This window comes from Falco rusticolus, chromosome 6 (assembly GCF_015220075.1).
Source record: "Falco rusticolus isolate bFalRus1 chromosome 6, bFalRus1.pri, whole genome shotgun sequence".
NCBI lineage: Eukaryota > Metazoa > Chordata > Aves > Falconiformes > Falconidae > Falco > Falco rusticolus.
In genome coordinates, this window is record NC_051192.1 from 70,397,911 (window position 1) to 70,418,363 (window position 20,453).

A 20,453-nucleotide genomic window follows, 5' to 3' on the forward strand; every position below is an offset into this window, starting at 1 on the left:
GTATTCCTGTGGGTTTAGGATGATTTTGTTTATTCTGTGCCAGTGGGAGGGATGATTCGAGTACACTTCCCAGGCTTATTTGGGATATCACTCTGCAAAAGTTCCTCTGACTTGGAGCATCAAATTCCCCCATTGCCACTCTGAAGTTCAAATTTCCAAGCCACTCCAACTCAGGCTGAAGCTGTTTCCAAAACCTTACCAACGCTTCAAAATCTGTCACACTATCCCCTAACATACCAAAACAAAATCTTTCTCATGGTAGAGTCATTCTTGCCTCCCAATTCCCCAACTCAAAGCCATTATTTCCTTCATCATCCCCTTTCTTCCAGTGCAATGCCATCAACTCAGAGATCACACACAAATTCAGATGCTGCATTTCAGCTTATTTTTGAAACAACTACTTTTACTCTTTGTCCTTTTCTCATTAATGGTCATTTTAGCAATTAAAATATGAAGGTTCCTCATTGCAACTAGCAGAGCTCATCTTATATAATACATACTGTATATTACTTAATATACACTTAAATAATAAACAAAAACATCACATATGTACTTCTGTAGCAAAAAAAAATAAAAAAAAAGGAAAAAGGAACAAAAAATGCCTTTAAGATGCTGAAAGGAAAAGGAAGACAATGCCCATGATGAGGGAAAAAAATGTAACCCTGTCTTAAAATAACAATTTCTTTGCAGCTTTACTTTCTTATCAGTAGTAGTCAAGTATCATCTTTCCTCCTATAGAAACGTTAGGGAGTGGGGTCTGTTCAGTACCTGCCTCATCTATGGGTTTTTTTTTTTTCTTGTGGACTTCAAATGTATTGAGCAGTGTTCATTGTATTTTCCTAAGTCTGCTAACAATTTAGTTACAACTGTAGATAACTCATTTTTTTTTCAAGCAGCAATTTGAATGCCTGCAGAAAATCCATTTTGGAACATGATGATTTTGATAAATATAGCAAAGTACAAGATACATCACTGATGAGATCAGCTTATTAATCCTTATTATGGGAAAACTGTAGGAGTGAAGAAACTGCTTATCTGCATATGTTTGGGTATAGCAACTGCTGTGCCAAAGAACTGGATATAGATACTGAATTAAAACATGCTATTTCCTACTCAGGGAATTTTAAAAGACTTTGGAAAGCAATATTTTAAGAACTAGAGTATACCAGTTGCCAGTATGACATGTTTAGTATACATAGCTGGTATCCTATTCAAAACACTGTGCCTATTTTCTTTCTAAATACCCTAATTTGTGAGTGGGATAATCCTTTCTGAGACTATGTTTTAATTCTGAGAGCAGTGAGACATTCACTCCAAGATTACAGAAGCCCACAGGTACTCTAGTTCAGCATGTCGTTTGCAAACTTTTTATACACCATTTTGACTATGACTATACCACATGGCTGACTTTTTTTTTTTTTTTTTTTTTTTAAGAGCTGGGGTGTTACCTTTTGCGATCCTTAATCTACTAGAAACCAAGGGAAAAAGGACAGATCAGCTACAATGTGTCACTGCTTATTTGGGATAAATTGTACCAGATTCTAAGCTTAAATCATAGAATGCCGCAGCAAATGCTGAGGGAGGATGCAGAAACAGGGTATGCTGGTGGGAGGGCAGAGGAAGGGAGCAGTGGGAGCAGAGGTGTAGCCAACAGAAAATAGCTAGGAGAAACCAGGAGAATCAAGCATCAGCACCAAAGGCAGCAACTGACAGGACTCAGAAGCTGGAGAAAAGATGTATTCCATGGGTCTTTCATAGAGACATGGTATTTTCCATATTACTTTAGGGATTCTTCTATCATTTATTCAGTTTGCAATATGTTAATATCTACCGAGGATATGTACCGTACAGGAATTTGAAAAAATAGGGTATGAAATAAATCAGCAAAAACATATTCATTAACAGAATATTAATTATAATCAGATAAATATACATAATATTGTTTGAAAATATCTTCTATTCTTTCATGACCACTGTATTTTACTGTCTTTCAAAGGTCTTCATAGAGACACACGTTCTACCTTTTTTGCTCACATTAATAGTATCTTTGTCCTTCCAATGTATCTTGGGGGTTTGTAACTGGATAATGTTCTGTGGTAAGTCAATTTTAAAAGTTTTTGTGTTGATAGATATATTTGATAGATTCAGTTCAAGTGCTAAACAGCATTAATGCTGATTTTCAAATGTGCTAAGACTACGGGATTTTTACACAATAACTGGAAACTTTGCAACTTGGAAGTCAATAGAAAGAACTTGAGGGTGCCTATGCAACCTCTTTTCCTGAAAAAAAGATGAAATGTGGTACATGGCAGGTCAGATGCATATGTTATCAAGTAAAGAAGCTTATATTTATTGGACTCAGTTTCCTAACCGGAACAGGTAAAAGGGTAAATCCAATTAAAAGCTACAGAAAGGTAAGAACTTCCAAAAGTTAGTAGACAGAAAGAGAACCCTTTACCAGCTCTCCAATACAAACATATGGCTTTGCAGGGTTTGTATGTCAAAAAAGGGATGACTGTCAGAAGGTATCTAAAGGCACTAAAAATTGTAAGTGACTACAGATAAATTAATAAAAATCTAACTGTGCCCTCAAATGAAAAAGCTGGAATCTAATTGCCTTCTTTTCAGTACAATGCCTGAACATCCATTCTCATCTGATGGAGAAGGACAAGAAATAGAACTTTATATTGCCAAGGGTATGTCATGAGCCCTTTTCTAGGGTACAGCAATTCAACATAATTGAAGATGCATCCAGAAGTGTTACATCTTTTCACAGTAAACCAATAGATGGAGCCCTTTAGCTGTATAATTATGTAATTCTGAGCTAAATATTCAGCTCATATGTATGGATCTACTGCCATAGGTATCTGTCAGAAAGGTGATTTAGACCACTCCATAATCTTATGCATTACTTTCCTACAGACCTCTCACAATGAAGGTGGAAAGATTAAGACAAATGTCTATAAACAGGACAGGAAACATGCATATCAAAATGCTACTGTTCTGAATTATATCTAAGTGCTTGGACCAATGAAGAAGAAACACAAATCTAATCCTAATAATTAATATATCTAAGAAACACAAATTAGTATTATGACCCAGCTTTTATAAGAGTTATTCAATAACACAGGAGTAAGAGGTGAGTTTCAGATTAATCCAGGTACTTATGTCAAATTGTTTGCCAAGATTATAGCAATTCATTATTGCTGATTCCAAATCGCTTTCACATCCACATACATTTTTATGGTCTTTCACTAGGATATTGAAGTGATTTATAAGGAAGTCAGAATAATCTTAAAGGTATTTTTAAATAGTGCTAGGAAATTAATTTGGACTAAAAAGTATGAAGCATAGTTCATCCTCTTGTATTGGCAAATACTGATAAAAATTTGAAGAATAATAATTTTAGGTTTAAATTGAAGCATTGTAATAAAAAAGGAAAATAAATTTCAGAACAAAGAATGTTCAACATTAAGACTTCAACTGAAAGAATAGTAATTGCAGAATTAGAATTATTCTTAGCATCATAATCACCTTTCATGCATACTGTAACAGTCTAGGATAAATAATCTTTCTAATATTTTTTTAATCTTTCAAAAATTATGGCAAAGCCAAATTTACATGAAAAAGCCTGAGTCAGGCCTATCTGTGTTCATGTGAATTACCCAGCTTTACCTAACCTGCAATAATAGAAGACTCAGTCCAAATAAATAAATAATATTTAAAAAACAAAAGCAAAAACAAAAACCAAAACCCCACAAAACCAAACAACCAAACCACAAAACAAAAAAACAACAACCAAAACAAAAAAAAACCCAAACAAACCACCAAACACAAAATCCTCCTCAGTCTCAAGGAAGACTCATTAAGAGTTTTCCGAAAGGATGCTTTCCCTAAGTGATATATTCCTGATTTTACTTCAAAACAATGTTTATTCAGGCTTATATCACACTGTCTCTAGATCCAACCTTAACTTAATTTTAAGTATCATATAACTTAAACTGAAGTCTAAAGGGACATGTTTGGAAGTATTAAAAAAGTTATATTTAATGTTCAGAAATTATGAAAAAAATATTTTTTTGTTATAGTCCTAATAATCCACAGAGGAGCCGTTCAGACTCAAAAGATCCAGCCACTTGGTGGACTTGGAGATGGATTGCAGACATAGCAAAGAGGTAGTCTTTCTGTAATGCTTCCCGAAGTACTGTTCTTGGCATTGTGAACAAGAGTTTACCAACTCAAGACAAACACGTTTTACATCTAAAACTCCTTTATGTAATAGCAAATTAATCAAGTGATTCAAATTCCAAAAGTTTTCTTTCATCTACAGTCTAACTAGTAATACTTTTACTTCCTCCACAGATTAAAAGCCTTTCCTACCTGCTTTGCATTCATTTGGCTAACACTGATGTTCATCTTTTTAAGGCTTGTGACACTTCCATTGATTCAAAGCAGGATTAAAATTGCAGTCATCTATCTGTGCACATTCATTCAAAACTGAGAGCTTTATAACTACTCTTTAATTAGGAAAAAACAAACAAACAAACAAACAAACAAAACCCAAAAAACAAAACAACTTGAATAGCTTTGGGCACTCTAAGCATATCACAGACATCCAAAAAAAAATAGTGAGGTGATGTCACTTGAACCTTTTAGAAACTAATTCCAGTGGGATGGACTGTATGAATGATTTTCAAATAATCTTTAAGAATAAGAAAAGGTAGACAAACCTCTTCTCCCTTTTCAATGCATTGAAAAACAAACCAACAATCAGCTATATAACATGGAAACTAACTGAACATCTTAAAAAAGGTTTAAAACATGTGAAGTATATAAGTAACATAATATAATTAATATTACTATTACATAATAAATATAAGGCATATAATCAATATAATTAGTATAATATAATATTTTATATACATAATTTACAGATATATCAGATTTTTTTTTTGCAGCATTTAGATTCTACCTGTTCTAGCATTTCCATTGCTTTACTTGAAAAAAGTCCATACAGTTTTTACTGTAATCATGCTGGAAACACTTCTAACTTTGTTGATATGTCTGGAAAGACTAATCCAGACCTATTGTACCATACACTAAAATCACTAAAGAATATCTGTCTGAAATTATTTACCTTATTCTTACTCTCTTTCTAGGTTTTGCAGTGCTCATATATCTGTCTTTCTATGCTCTTCACTAGGATAATACCAGGCTTATTTTACAGCATATATTCCATTAAGTGAGAAAAACAATCATAATTACCAGACCATGCTAATGGAATATTTGTCTTCTAACAAATAATTACAGTATAAGCTCTTGACATGATGCCAGATATAATGAAAGTGAATAATTATAACCAAAAAAAAGTTACATTTTAGGATGATACACCTCTAGACCATTAGTTTTCAGTATGGAACAACTTCACATTTGAACACAGAGCTGATTTTAGCAGATTACAGCATGAACTACATTTAGCATGGCTCTAATGTCGCTATGGTAACTGTTCTAGCTTAAATATAGCTGAATGTGTGGCTTCATTGCAAATTATCCAATAATCCATTAAACATTTCTTATAAAACTTCCTATAGCTTCTTCAGACTTTTATCAGTGATCCTGCATTAGCATCACTGATACCAGCACTGTTTAATATCTTCCACACTGACCTAGACAGTGGGATTGAGTACGCCCTCAGCAATTTTGCAGACAACACCAAGCTGAGTGTAGCTGAGACACCTGAGGGATAGGATGCCATCCAAAGGGACCTGGATAAGCTTGAGAAATGGATCCATGTAACCCTCGTGAGGTTCAACAAGCCCAAGCACAAGGTTCTGCACCCGGGTTGGGGCAATCGCTAGAATCAATACAAGCTGGGGGATGAAGGGATTGAGAGCAGTCCTGCTGACAAGGACTTGGAGGTACTGGTGGAGGAAAAGATGGACATGAGCCAACAATGTCCGCTTACAGCCCAGAAGGCCAACTGTATCCTGGGCTGCATCAAAAGAAGCGTGGCCAGACCATCGAGGGAGGTGATTCCTCGACTCCATTCTTGTGAGACCCCACCTGGAGTACTGTGCTCATCTCTGGGGTCCTCAGCACAGGAAAGACATGGACCTGTTGGAACGGGTCCAGAGGAGGGCCACAAAAATGATCAGAGGGCTGGAACACCTCTCCTATGAGGACAGGCTGAGAGAGCTGGGGTTGTTCAGCCTGGGGAAGAGAAGGCTCTGGGAGACCTTATTGCAGCTTTCCAGTACTTAAAGGAGGCATACAAGAAAGATGGGGCACAATTTTTAGCAGGGCCTGTTGCACTACCACAAGGGGTAATGGTTTGAAACTAAAAAAGGACAGATTTAGACTAGATATTAGGAAGAAATTCTTCACTATCAGGGTGGTGAGGCACTGGCACAGGCTGCCAGAGAGGTGGTAGATGTCCCATCCCTGGAAACATTCAAGGCCATGTTTGACAGGGCTCTGAACAACCTGATCTAGTTGAAGATGTCCCTGCTCATTGCAGAGGGGTTGGACTAGATGACCTTTAAAGGTGCCTTCCAATCCAAACTATTCTATGGTTGTATGATCCTAGGAACATAAAACCTTAGTGTTTAGTGATCTTTGTTTAGCGTTATAAAAAAAGTATCTCCAAACCCCCAAAAAACAAATATCAGGGGAAATGAGAAAAATATTTAGATGGAATTCTAGGAGAAATAAGATTCTTATGCTATCTCTGATTTCCAGCATCACACAGATCAATACCACATGAGATAAATGCAGAATATGGTTTCATTGCTTTCTGCTCATATTCTTCTATATCATCTACTATCAGAAATCTTCTGGGGAACAGATATATATATGTGACAGTCTGTAAATGTAAAGTTATTCCTATACTTGTATGTTCAAGTTCAGTAACAGATTGATTTCTTGCAACAAAGTTGCAAAATGTTGTTAGGTGTCTAGTAGAGGCTCAACCACAAAATTAAATGGACAGATTATGTGTTCTGCAGCAAGCCTCAATTAGCTTTTCCCCTCCAAGATTTCAGCTTCTGGTCCTTAGAGCCCCTAATAAGAAAACACTGGCACTGATGACTGTGGTGCATGTCTGTGCATGAGAAAGAGGTAAGCGGAGAGTACTCACATATTATACATCAGACAGTCAGACGACCACTTAATTTGGTACAAAGCTGCTTCACTGACTGCAGTTACACAACTTTTGGTCATGTGGAAATGTTAGAGAGCAATCTTATGATACAGATCCAGAAATATCTTCAAAACAAAGTTTTTACATATTTGCCAGGCATGGTTGCCACACATTTTTATTTGATAGAGTTTTTAAAATTACCAGATGCTACCTAGAACTTCACAATTATTAATATATTGCACAGCCTAGCCTGTTACGACATTAAAATAATAGTGAGACTGCTTCAGATCTCCAGAAAAGCATTCTGAAGATAATAACCATCAGTCACCTGCAAGCAGCAGATTCGTATCTTTTTCTAGGCTACATTTTACAGCAATGGCGCATATGTCAAGTACCAGACGTTCTCAGAGATGAACAAAATTAAAAACCTGCATATGTAGCATGCAAAGAAATCATATGAGCTGTTCTGCAATTTAATCCTTTCCCATAGACAGAACTACATTTTTACTTAGTACAGAGAGTGTAAATTTGCTATAATTACTAAGGCCTAATATTGCTAAGCAGTTTAAATATCAGCCAGCATAAGACAATAATACTTGCACACATGAGTACATGTAGTAAGACTGAATTATACCCTGTTTAGAATAAGAGGGCATCCGTTTGCTCTATACATATTCCTATTTTACTGTGAGGCTGAACTTTGCTCACTACTTTCATTGCTAGAGTACAGTAATGATAAGCCATTCAAGACACAATGCCAGAAATGTTCTCACATGAAGTTCAAATATATAACATCAATAAATGTTCACTGATAAGATACCTTACAAATATAACTCCTGAAGAGGAGGAAGGATCAAGATTTGGAAAGAAGCGGAAGCGAATTACTTCCCCCCTCTCCCTGCCCAGTTCTGGAGGGTCAAAGGGACCAAAGGAAAATGCATAACAAAGTAGTTATTACTAACATGTAGAAAATATCTTAAATATCCTTTACTACCTTTTCAAAATACTCACCAAAAAAAGACGAGAAACTGAGGTCTTTACAAGATCTCTGACTTACCATATTGATGGTGCTTCTGTTCCACTGATCTCTAAGAAGTCATATCCTTCCTCTAACTGGAAGTCAGTAAACACCAAAGCAATGGTATCTCCTGGTTCAGCCAATATGGTCCAGGTGCAATCAGCATTATTTTCATACTCAGAAGGGAAGTGAGGACTTGAAATAGTTCCACTTGTCCCACGCAGTGTCCCACCACAAGCTCCTTCAGCTGATGAAGAGAATATCATTTACTAGTGGAGCCGCACTTTGAACAAGTGAAGTATCACCCCTGCTTCTGCCACAGCAAACCCAGCTCTTCCCTTCTGTGCGCAGAGTACCCAAAGATATATATATACACACCCATATACATATAGGTACACACATATACATATATGTACCTACATATATATAGATAGATATACACACACACAGAGAAACAAAATAACATCCGTGTGAACAGAATAAAATATTTTCTGTCCATTAAGCAGCACAGATTGTTGGTTTGGACTTCTTGAATTTTTTTCATTGTTGGTGACACTTTAGTGCCAGGCCAAACAAGGATAAAGTTAGCAGAGACACCTACTGTGAGCTGATTTGGGGAACTTCTACTTTGACTTTGTGAAAGTGCCCACAGAAGAAGCCTAAGAACTGGGCAGAGAATCACAGAAATACAGTTAGGCTATCTCTGATATAAATTAAAAACATTGAACATTTTATTTCTTAAGATGTCCCGCATTTCTTATAAATACAATAAAATGCAGCAAAAAAAAATATTCTTACAGATATAGATGCTGTCCTAAAATAGGAAGCATTACTAAAATCATACTAGCCATTCTCAAGTCTTTAGTTCTGAAATAGGATTTTTACAGATCACAAATAAATTGAGAAAATTTTGCTGTCAGATGGACCATCCAAGGTTAACACATCATTAGTTAATAACATATATAATTTTAATAGCTATGAACTAAATTTCAAAAAATACAGATCATAGGAGTTTCCTGCTAAGCCCGGACTGTTATTTAAAGTTGTCAAAGGATTTTAGCAGACTTCTTGTACTCTTCTTTGCCCCATAAGTTTTTAATGTAAGCTTTAAAGACATGCAGATTATTAGTAGTATTGGGTATTAAAGCATATAATTTTTAAAAAGCAACAAAACATGCCATCCATACAATTCATTGGCATAAAATAATAAAAATGAATCAAGTGGCTCTTAATATGTTATAATGTGGCTATGAAAGCTACAGCAATAGCAATTAAAAATATTTTTGCATACATGAATGATCAGAAGTATTTCATTTTTATCTGTTTTATCATCTTTAGCTACTGCTACTATCGTTAGGCATTATTTGCGTACTATAAGTACATGTGGAGATATGGAAAAAAAAGAGTTTGGCAAGATGCATGACACAAGGAACTTACAGTCTAATAATTGCATAGCTAATTAAGACAACAGAAAGGGGTAGGAGTAGAGCTGCTCTTCTCAATCACAGTTGAAAGCCTGTCAGTGAAAGTGAGTTTTAAAGGAAGGTTTGAAGGAAAAAGGTTTCATTTCAATCCAAGGAAGAGGAATACTCTAGCTTGATGTTAAAAAAAGTAGACTATTAAAAAAGAATAAATAGCTAATAAGGGACTGAAATAAAAGGCAGAATTGGGAGAAAGGAAGAAACACAATAATTTATTTAACATTTACATATTGTGTGGACCATTAATTTGACTAAAAAGAGGAGAGAAAGCTGCTGAAGAGATTAAAACAGCTAGTTATCTTTACTATTCTAAACGCAAAATAAATTTTGACATAAAGAAATGTAACATAACCTTGGCTGCCAAAGCCTTATTGAGTTTCATAACACTTTTCAACAAATTTCATATCTTACTTTCTGGACCCTGATATTTATGTGTTCTTTTGTAGATGAATGAGATTAAGAGGTGGAATAGATCTACACTTCTAAAATATTTCTTTTTGTTGGTGAAATCACATCATTTTTGTGATTCCTCCCTCAATTCCTGGCTTTTTATACAGTGCATATTAAAAAGGCCATGTGGCTCTGAGGGATGAAAGGGGAAAGAAAGTGAAAAATAAAGAACTCATGGATAAAGTTGAGAATCAAAGTCAAAATTCCTAGTGCATAATACACGCAAAGATTACAATAATTTAAAAACTATTGTAAATCCATAATAAATCAGAAAGGTTTGTTATCCAATAATACCTAGATTTACCTGGTTTTCCTGTTTTTTTAAACAAAATGCATAGCTTTCAAGCAATTCAATTCAGATCATCATCTAACTCAGCAAAGAACAAACAAATTTACTTCACACATCCTGTGCCTTCAGTACAGAAACTTACAATGAGTTTTTGATTTCTACTGTGGCCATCATCACTATCAGAGTTTGAATGAACCATCAAAAAGCAAAACCTGATGACTTCTACCTTTTCTTTTTCTTTTTTTTTGTCCAGGCTTTCTTCCTGTTCATATTTTGCCATAACAGTGTGGGGTTTTTTATTTTTTATCTTTTTTAAGAATCAAAATGTAAGGGTATGAGTTCTAGTAATAATGCATACAGCTTCCACCTGTATTCTTGAAAGCCAGCAAGCAGGCTTTTCCCATCCACGGTAACCAGCAAGATGTGCTAAATCCTAAGTTAGCCATAACTCATTGGTACTAGCTGCTTGCTGTTGTTTTTTTTTTTTTTATATGATTCTCAATGACATCATCTCCCAGTGTGTTTATACTGACACTAAGTAACATGGTAGTGGTAATTACAATGCTACTCAGTGTTTCTGCTGCAAAGCCATTGAATAAGCTCTGAGCTCTAAAGCTCTGGAATTTACAGCTGACAAAGAAGGTTTATGTAGTTGATTATTTCTGGCAATCACACGCAAAAATCTAACGCTCTGCATTACCAATGAAAGCCAAAGGATCTCAGGCTACTACAGATATCTGTCAGGGGGATGCATAGCTTTTTAATCTATTAATAACACCATTTCAAAGAGGCTTGCAAGAAACCAAGTCAGCTCAGAAACGGAAAGGGAACATTGGTTAAGTAAGACCACAGAAACTAACTTGGACCAAAGAGTCACTATTTTCTCTCTGACAGATATGGATGTGTTAGGGAAAGACTGCAGCAAAAGCAGCTGCTTTTGAAGAAAGAATGATCCTTCCTCTGACATATGTCCCATGTTCCAGGAGACCATGGTTCAGGGACTTCCCCCATCAGAGGTGGTACCCAGGCTAAGGCAACGAAACTGTTTAAAGCTCAAACATAATAAATGGCCTAAGAGTGAGCACAGGCAGGGAGGATGTGGCCACGCCACTCAGGGAGCAGAAGACATAATGTGTCCAGACATACAGTGCGTTTCACCACCTGGCCCCAGAGCTAGTTGGCCTCCTTTGAATGATCATCCTTCTTGTCCATAGCATTCTCCACGTTATGCTTTTCAGCGAGCTAGAACAGTGCTTAGGAATCTTAATGCATCACTGTGCTTGGAATAATTTGATAGCAGATAGTGCCTCAGGCTTCATGAACTCAAACTCTAAGCGATTAACAAATTGCATTTTAAAATGTGCAAGTAATTAATTCCAAACACTCATGGTTATTTTCAAGTTGTAAGCAACTGCACAAAGTGCTGTTTGTATCAGCATAAATGACTACTTCAAGTATAAAGCTAGAAACATTTGGATCTCTCAGTAGTCAGGATTTAAGTGCTCTGAATTTAGAGAATATGCATCTTATACAAAGTACATATGCAAACAGATACGGCAGGCAGCACTTCACAAAAACCATATATACTGTATAGATGTGTAGCTTAGCTAAAACAGATAAACATATCCATCAAAATCACTGAGGAATCACATAGCAGCCATTGAAAAATCTTGTATTTTCATTCAAACTAGAAAGAGTCATTTCACCAAAAATAACAATCTGACAATTTTTGTAAGCTGTGTTTTGCATAAATGAGATCTTCCTACAAGTGAGATGGAAGCCCTGCTAAGCAGATATCCAAGGAAGGGATAAAAAATGAAACAGTATCTTAGAAAACTCCATATTTAAATTGGCTTAGATATCTGTCAAACATTCGGTCATTTTTACAGGGCTTTCCTCACGTTTCCACACAAATGCCTTCCAGAGTGTGATGTTCTGTGTTCTATATGCCTGTTTCATTAAAAAAACCCTAATAAAATATTTACAGAAGTGAAAAATGTTTACTGCATAATGATAAAAGCATTTAAAACTCATCTAACTTTTCAAAATTAATTTCAAATATGAATGTAAATGATCAGAACTGGCTATTCAACTTCTCATTTGAAAGATCATTTCACTACATTACTATTGTAACATAACTGATAAAAATACAGCTGTGACTTAAAAGTACAAAATTCATAATAAGAAAGTTTTCTTATACCATTCATAGTAATTTTCTTAGTTCTTTATCACTAGCAACAAAACAGATGCAATGAAAAACTTGAGTGATATTTTATAAATTTTCATCAAATGACATACTGTCATTTTGAGTCACATTTTCTAAAGTATTATCAATTATAGAAAACTGCAGCTTTAAGAGGGTTCTAAATGAACCATGGGCATACATTATTTAGCATACCTTATTAAAAACATCACTGAAACAGTTCTTTATTTATTGAGGCTGGAAGGCAGTCCCATGGAGAGAGATGATCTAGGGGTTTGGGTCTATGGCAAGTCAACAGTGTGTGCTGGCAGCCAGAAGGGCCAACCATGCCTTGGGGTGCATCAAGCACAGCACTGTTGGCTGGTCGAGGTAGGTGACTGTCCCACTCCATACTGCACTGGTGCGGCCCCACCTCAAGTACTGTGTGCAGTTTGAGGGACCTCAATTTAAAAAGGACATTGAATTATTGTGTCCAGAGGAGGGCAACCAAGACAGTGAAAGGTCTCGAGACAAGACATAGAAAAAGCAGCTGAGGTCACTCGGCTTGTTCAGCTTGGAGAAGGGAAGGCTGAGGGGTCACCTCATCACAGCCTGCAACTTCCTCAAGGGGGGCAGCGGAGGGGGAGGTGCTGGTGTCCTGTCTCTGGGGCCCAGCGACAGGACACAAGGAAACGGAATGAAGCTGCATTGTGGGAAGTTCAGGTTAGACGACACGACAAGGTTCTTCAGTGAGAGGATGTTCAGTCACTGGAACAGGTTCCCCAGGGAAATGGTCACAGCACCAAGACTGTCAGAGATCAAGGAGTGTCTGGATGATGTTCTTAGTCATATGGTTTGGTTCTAGAAAGTCCTGTGAGGAGCAGGGAGTGGGACTCCATGATCTTATGGATCCCTTCCAACCTGAGATACTCTATGAATTTCTTCAATTCTTTATTAAATGGCATTTTTCTGTAGTTCATTTGTGAAAAAGTAGACAATGTACCTCATTTAATAAAGTTCTTTGGTAGAGATAACACATCTGTGAAATTATCATGAATACTTTCACAGATACATGCTTTGGATATTTTGGAAATGGTTCATATGAGCAGTTAGTTACATGATTTTTTGAAATAGGATTTTAAAATTATCATTTTAAAACATCTCACTGACAAAAACCTAAACCCAAGCCATATTATATCAATGCCAAGATTAAAAATAAATTTTAGTATGAAAATGCCAACTGTCAAGCTGTTAAACTGCCAGATTCATAAAGAGTAAAAACATCACTAAGTGTTACAATGGTGTAGCACTACATGTTCATCAGACAACTCATTGATCTAATCTAGTTCTAATTGGCAACCAGCTCTTTAACCATCAAAATATTCACTTCTACTTCTTAATCTTCTTTAATATTTTAGGTTTTTACATACTTTATTTTGAATAAGTAAAAGCCAACACCTGTGCTTCTTTTCACTGTTTAAAAAATTAGAAAATTGTCAGAAGGTTGGGGTTTTTTTTCTTCTTTGAAGCCAGATGTACTGCATCCCAGATAAGTGCTCTAATCAGTTTGCCTCCCTTTCTCAATTTCTTCTCTTGCTGTTGATCAACTTCATATAAATTAAATACTCATTAGATCATGCACCTAAAATGACTTTTTCTTTCTCTCTTCAGGGTTTTCAGAGGGCACTTCAAAATAATTTGGATTGCTCTCTAAGTAGAATGGAATTTATTTTGTTAAATTTCAGAAATTATTGTGTTTTGGGAAAACAGTGTCTATTTTACATATATTAAAAAGTAAGATTTCTCACTTCAAGGTAATAGTATGTACAAAATAAATTTGCAGAAATTGTGGCAACTTGTGTAGGCACCTGTGGGCACCCATTGCAGCTGTAGCACTACTTTGAACATTTTTGCTTTGACGTTTCAGTGAGCTCAATTTAAGCAGACCCCAGCAGGGTTCTCCCGTAGTAATAGGCCCTGACAATACTGGACTCAGTGGGGTAGTCTTGTGCTTCTTGGGCCTTGAGATTGGTGCATTTTTTCTTTGTAAACATTGTGCTCTAATTTAATACCCTTTTACAATTCTTATGTATTCTATCATATCAGTTATGTATACAAAGACCTATTTCCAGTCATCTGCTCTGCAGAGGAAATCTGATCTATTAGTCAACAAAGTTATAAATTTCAAATTTGACAGAAATAGTGATGGACAAACTATTTGCTAACCTGGCAGAAAAGTTCAGTTATTAAGTGATAGTACATGCTTGAGCTAACTAAACCAAAACACCAACACTGCCACCTCTTTCATGCAGAAACGGTCTTAAGAGAGGACAGCTAGATTAAGAAGTTAAAAAATTAATCAACAGTCTGTAATCTCACACCCTCTCCCCCTCAGAAATAAAAGATCAGTCTTCTGGCTATCTTGTAAAGACTCTCTTCTTTTTCAATTAATTATCCTAAGATGTTTTCCAGTGATATGATAGTCTTTCACTTGATTATATATTTGTATTTTAACACTGATCATGATCCCTTAAAATAACAGTCTACAACAAATTAACAGTAAAGCCCCAATTTTGAAGCAAAAAGTGAAAAGGAAAAATTATTTGAGGGCAAATTAACGACTTGCAGATTTTACATGTATTTTTTTAATAATTAGGAAAGTTAGTCTAGCTATTCCTAGAAGTCTACATGCAGTTATGAAATTCTTCATCTTTTTCGAACTGACCATGAGCTTTTCGTACATTTGTACTGACTCATTGTATCTTCCTCTGATGACAACTTTGCTTGTGTTTCTAATGGCCAGACTGAAGTCCTGTTTTTCATTATTTGACTTTACCATATAATTCTGGGTACCCTCACTATGTTTTCATTGTACTCTTAATCTCATTTTTCACTTCTAGTTCCTGTCTTACAAACACCTTTTTGCACAGATCCAGCTTTGATCTGACATCTTTTTTTTATCTGATCCCTCCATACCTACTGATACGTGTTAGAACAAGAATATATAAACATAAATATCTGTATGTGTAAATAGATATATACTTAGACACACACACAGAGGAAAGAAAACTTGCAGCTGTGTCCATATCACTGTTGGATGCGGTGTGACAGTCAGTCCTGCGCTACTGTGTAAGAAATTATTCAGTGTATCCTATCTGATTTTCCTGAAACACTTCTCTGACTTTCTATTCGACCAGTTACAACGAGCTTCGTTTAAACTTCACCTCAATGTAAACATTTCACCAATTCAGATTATTCTGAAAGTGAACGAAATTGCTCAGGCAGGAATCTGCCATGTAACTCTAAAAGTTAAGATTTGGAAAAATATTCTCACTTTATTATGTAACTGTAACATCAATAAGAAGAATTGTTGGGATATTTTATTTTTCTTTTTCTTTATTTCTTATGTGTATATATATATATTTAAAAATGGATAAATGATGGGATCAGGGCATTTTTTTTCTCCTCCTTAAACTTATTAGATCATATCCATCTGAACCTCAGAGGCTCAGAAGAAATTACATCAGAGAATTACTTGCTACATCAGAAGGTATGTATAACACCAAAAACTTCACTCTCTGTTTACTATATGTCTCAAAAATATAATCTCTTAATCTCTGCATTTAGTTTATATTACTCTATAGTGAATCATAAACTCTTTATCCTTTCTTCCTTCATTTATTCTAAGAATACCTTCTTGATTGTATATTATTCACAAAAGTATTTCTCAAATAAAACTTCTTAAATCTGGAATCTGATTAATTATTACTTGATCTGTTTGGACCTTTTTGACACATGGTATCTTTTACTGGCTTGTCATTGTTATTTTTTCTTTGTTTTCCCACCAATAATTGGGTGTCTTTCTAAATTCTCAAAATTACTAAGAATTGAGAACTTAATTATAGAAAGTTCATTTAGAAGTAGTCACATATCATAAATGAGCTACTGGTGGAGTAACTGCAGAGAATGAAATTAACTTTCAAATTTTTCAGACTTGTACCAACCACACAGTAATTCAGTCTCAAGACAATGAAGGTGAATATTTTGTGTGACACTATTATGGTACCCAAGACTGAAACAACAAAGATCCTTTCCATTCAGAGGACAAAGCCAGAATAACTTAGGTGAGTCAATGATTCTCTCTGTCAATTTTTGTAAGCCACCTATATGACATTTTGCAGAAACTCATGGTAAACTTCTCGGTTAGCTTCTACTAAAAGAGAAGTCCATGGCTGCTCTTACTTACCACATGGAAAAATAGGACTATTTTTTGACTTCTCTTTTCAGAATTTGCCTTTGAACTTTTCTTTGGGGGCTGTTTTCTATTTTTGGGAGGGACTGTTTTTTATCATTTCCAGTTTGGAAGCTGCCATATTTTCACACACACAAAAAATCATAGTTGATTGAAAGAAAACAGAAAAAAAAAAGATAAAGTAAATGTCTTGACAGTGAAATTATTAAACTTTCTAAAAATGTCATTCACTGCAGCTTTGATTTCTATCAAATGAATTTTATTTCTATCAAAAGAATTAGAGTTCATTCTAACCCATAAATGATCCGCAGTACAGTTCAGCTCCACCACCCTCCGCATGGCTGTACTCTATAAAGGGAGAACCTCTGAAATTGATTAGCAGCCAAAGAAACAAAACAGCACGTACAAGAGTCTATGCTGTCTACATCTTAATGGCTTAATAATTCACTAGGATGTTTTTTTCTAACAGAATCAGCATTTGTACAGTTAGATAATGTATAAATTACTCAACACCAGCTTCTTAATATTCATGAAAATATTAAACAACACAATTGCAGAAAATAGTAATTTGCTAGCATCAACAAAAATAGGGAAACATACCAGAGAGAACAAGGTTGTTATGATTTTTTTTGTGTATATAAACCATGTAGCTTCACTCTGCTATATTCTATTGCATGGATGCCATGAAATCAGTTTACAATGCCCCCCCCCAAAAAACCCAACATCTGGAAACAAAACTGTAACAAATGGTGCTTTCATGGAAAAGACCAAGGTTCTTAGAGAAACAATAGGGGAACATTTGGAAAATGAATGGAAGGGGCTACCTCATGCATTTCTTCCAGACCGATAAAATAAGGAATGTCTAAAATCCATCATCAAACCCAAATTCCACGTGAACTCTAAAAGTCCACTGAGGCAATGCCTCAGCTCACATAAATCACTAACTGTTCAATAAGGGTGGGGTTTATGGTTCTAATTTCTTGAAAGAAAGTACAGATTTCTTTGGATTCATTTAAGTTTTATATGTAGATTAGAACTCCACTTGAGTTTTTATTAATAGGTTAAATGCAAAGAGTTACAAATTATGAACAAAATTTTGAAAAAAATTATGCAACAAACACTGCCAAACTGGACAGTACCTGTAGAAACAGGCAAATATTTAGTAGACACTGACAACACCATGAACTTATGACATGTATTTTTTTCTGAAACCTGTTTATTACCTCTTATTAGAAAGATTAAAAAAATCGAAGATCATATAACTGAAAGGTTAGAAAATTTCTGTTTTCCTCCTGTTTTGAAGCACTAATAAAAAAGATCTTTTTTTGTACTGATTGAAATCAAACAACAAACATGACCCAAATCTGTTGGGTTTGGGGTTTTTGTTGTTTTGTTGGGGTTTTTTGGGTGGTGCTGGTGTTTTTTATTATTATTACGAACTCCTGCATTTGTTTTGGAGCACAGAAATTTACAAAAATATTTCTTTGCTGTGAGGAATTACATTGTCAGACCCTTCAGTCACAAGAAACCTTTATAAACTATAACAAAAGACAACAATCACCCTTTGTTGCCCATCCACATGGGTACTAATAATACTTCCAAGGGAGAATTTTAGCAGTAAAGGATGACCATAGGGCTTGGGATTGAGGTGAAAAGCATAAGAGACCAGATGAGCTCTCCTTAATGGAAAAGGAAAAGCTCAGGCAGGATCATCAGATTCCTGCAGAACCACACTTGACTCTAAAAGAAATGAGGACAGCAGGGATCTGCCTGGCTGAACAGGGCAAGAGATTTGTTGAACTAATGAGGAGAGCTCTAAACTGAATTTGTCAGGGATGCAGGCCAAAACCCTCAAGTAAGTGGTAGAACTGGCCCAGGGAAGAAGCCATGCGACAAGGCAATGAATGTTTCTCTCCCTCCTGCTCAGAAAGTAATATGACTGGAATCCCAGATGAAGTGCCTGTATACAGAAATGTGCTGCATAGGAAGCAAACTGAACAAATTGAAAGGGTATGAATAGTTACAGAACTGTGGTGTCATTGTGATTACAGACACTTAGTGGGACAGCTCACCTGACTGGAGGGCTGCAATGAATAGACACGGGCTCTTTGGAGAAACAGCAACGAAAGGAGAGGCTGCACCCTCCCAAGATCAAGTAAGATCTTGAATGAACAGAGCTCAGCTACACCACAGGCAACAAACTCATTGAGCTCCTGTGGGCTAGAACAAGAAGGGGAAGCCAAGAGGGAGATCATTATGCTGAATATCTGCTACAGACCACTTGATCAAGAGGTATTCAAAACTTTTAAACAACTAGAAGTTTCCCAACAACAGGCTCTGGTTCTCATGGGAAACTTTAACCATCCCAACATCTGTGAGGATGGCAGCATGACAGAGGGCAAGCAATTCACTAGATTTCTCAGTTCATTGGGAATAATGCAGGCACTGGACAAGTCAACTAGGAACAAAGAACCATTCACCTAAGTGACACACGTGAGCCGAAGATTCTAAGGGAAGTGTGGAAGACAGGTAGTAGAATAAACTCCTTGGACCTCAGCAGAGAAGATTTCAACTTCTTTGTGAAGTGACAGACAGGCTCTTATGGGCCGATGCCTTGAAGGGCTACAGGGCTCAGGACAGCTTGTTGGACTTCAAGGGTAGCTTCCTCAAAGCTCAATAATGGTGCATCTATTTCTAGTGCATAAATGTGTATGCATGGCAGGAGGCTGCTGGGTTTGAACATGAAATGCCTGAGTGAGATTTTTTAACTGAAATACCAAATACAAATAACTGAAATACAAATACATTTTTTTAAAATGTACAAACTGTGAAAACAGGGACAAGCTACTTGAAAGGAATATGGAAGTGTTGCTCAGGAATGCAGGGATAGAAGGAGGAAGGTTGAAGCTCAGATGGAATGAAACTGGTGAGTAATGTTAAGAGTGGCCATTCTAGAAACCATTCTGTAGGTGTATCAACAACAAAGAGAAAATGAAGGATATGGTGGCCTGCTGTTCAGTGGGGTAAGTGACCTTGTGATGAAGACATGAAAAAGGCTGAGGCACTCAGTGTCCCTTTGCTTCTCTCTTCATTAGCAAAGACTGCCAATTCTCAATAACATGCAGAAGTTTTGGGAAGAAAAATAGTAGCCACAGCACAGGAGAAACTATACAAGGAAATACAGAAGTAAACAGGATATGTACAAGTTCGTAACAGTATGTAAGTTCATAAGTGTACTTAACAGTATGCACATCAGGGTTCTTGGTGTGCCACAGTGTGAGGTTGCTCTGTGTCATCTTTGAATGATACATGTTCAAATGATTCGAGTGACAATCAAGGGTGATTACCAATGACTGGAAAAAAGAAAATTTTTCATTTCTCATTTAAAAAAAACCCCAAGAATCTTACCAACTGTATATCTGTCAAGTTTACCTCAGACCTCCAGAAAATTATGTTGAAGGTGTTTATGAAAACCATTCCCAAGCACACAAAGGACATAAAGGTGAACAGGAACAGGCAGCTTTTATCGATGCAAATCATCCTTGGCTACCTGAATGCTTTCTTTGATGGAATGATTTAGCCTGAAGTTAACAGATTTTTCAGAACGCTGTTCCCCGCTATATCCTTGTAGACAAATAGAGGG

At 36.1% G+C, this 20,453-nt stretch overlaps 1 protein-coding gene across 1 annotated transcript in view; it reads right to left on the reverse strand.

Annotated features, from left to right (window-relative positions):
* Nucleotides 1-20,453, reverse strand: part of CSMD1 (CUB and Sushi multiple domains 1) — a 1,210,601-nt gene that overhangs the window by 618,352 nt on the left and 571,796 nt on the right. The window contains exon 5 of the mRNA XM_037392820.1: nt 8,196-8,403. Coding sequence (XP_037248717.1) covers nt 8,196-8,403 — 208 coding nt within the window. The remainder of the gene's footprint in view (nt 1-8,195; nt 8,404-20,453) is intronic.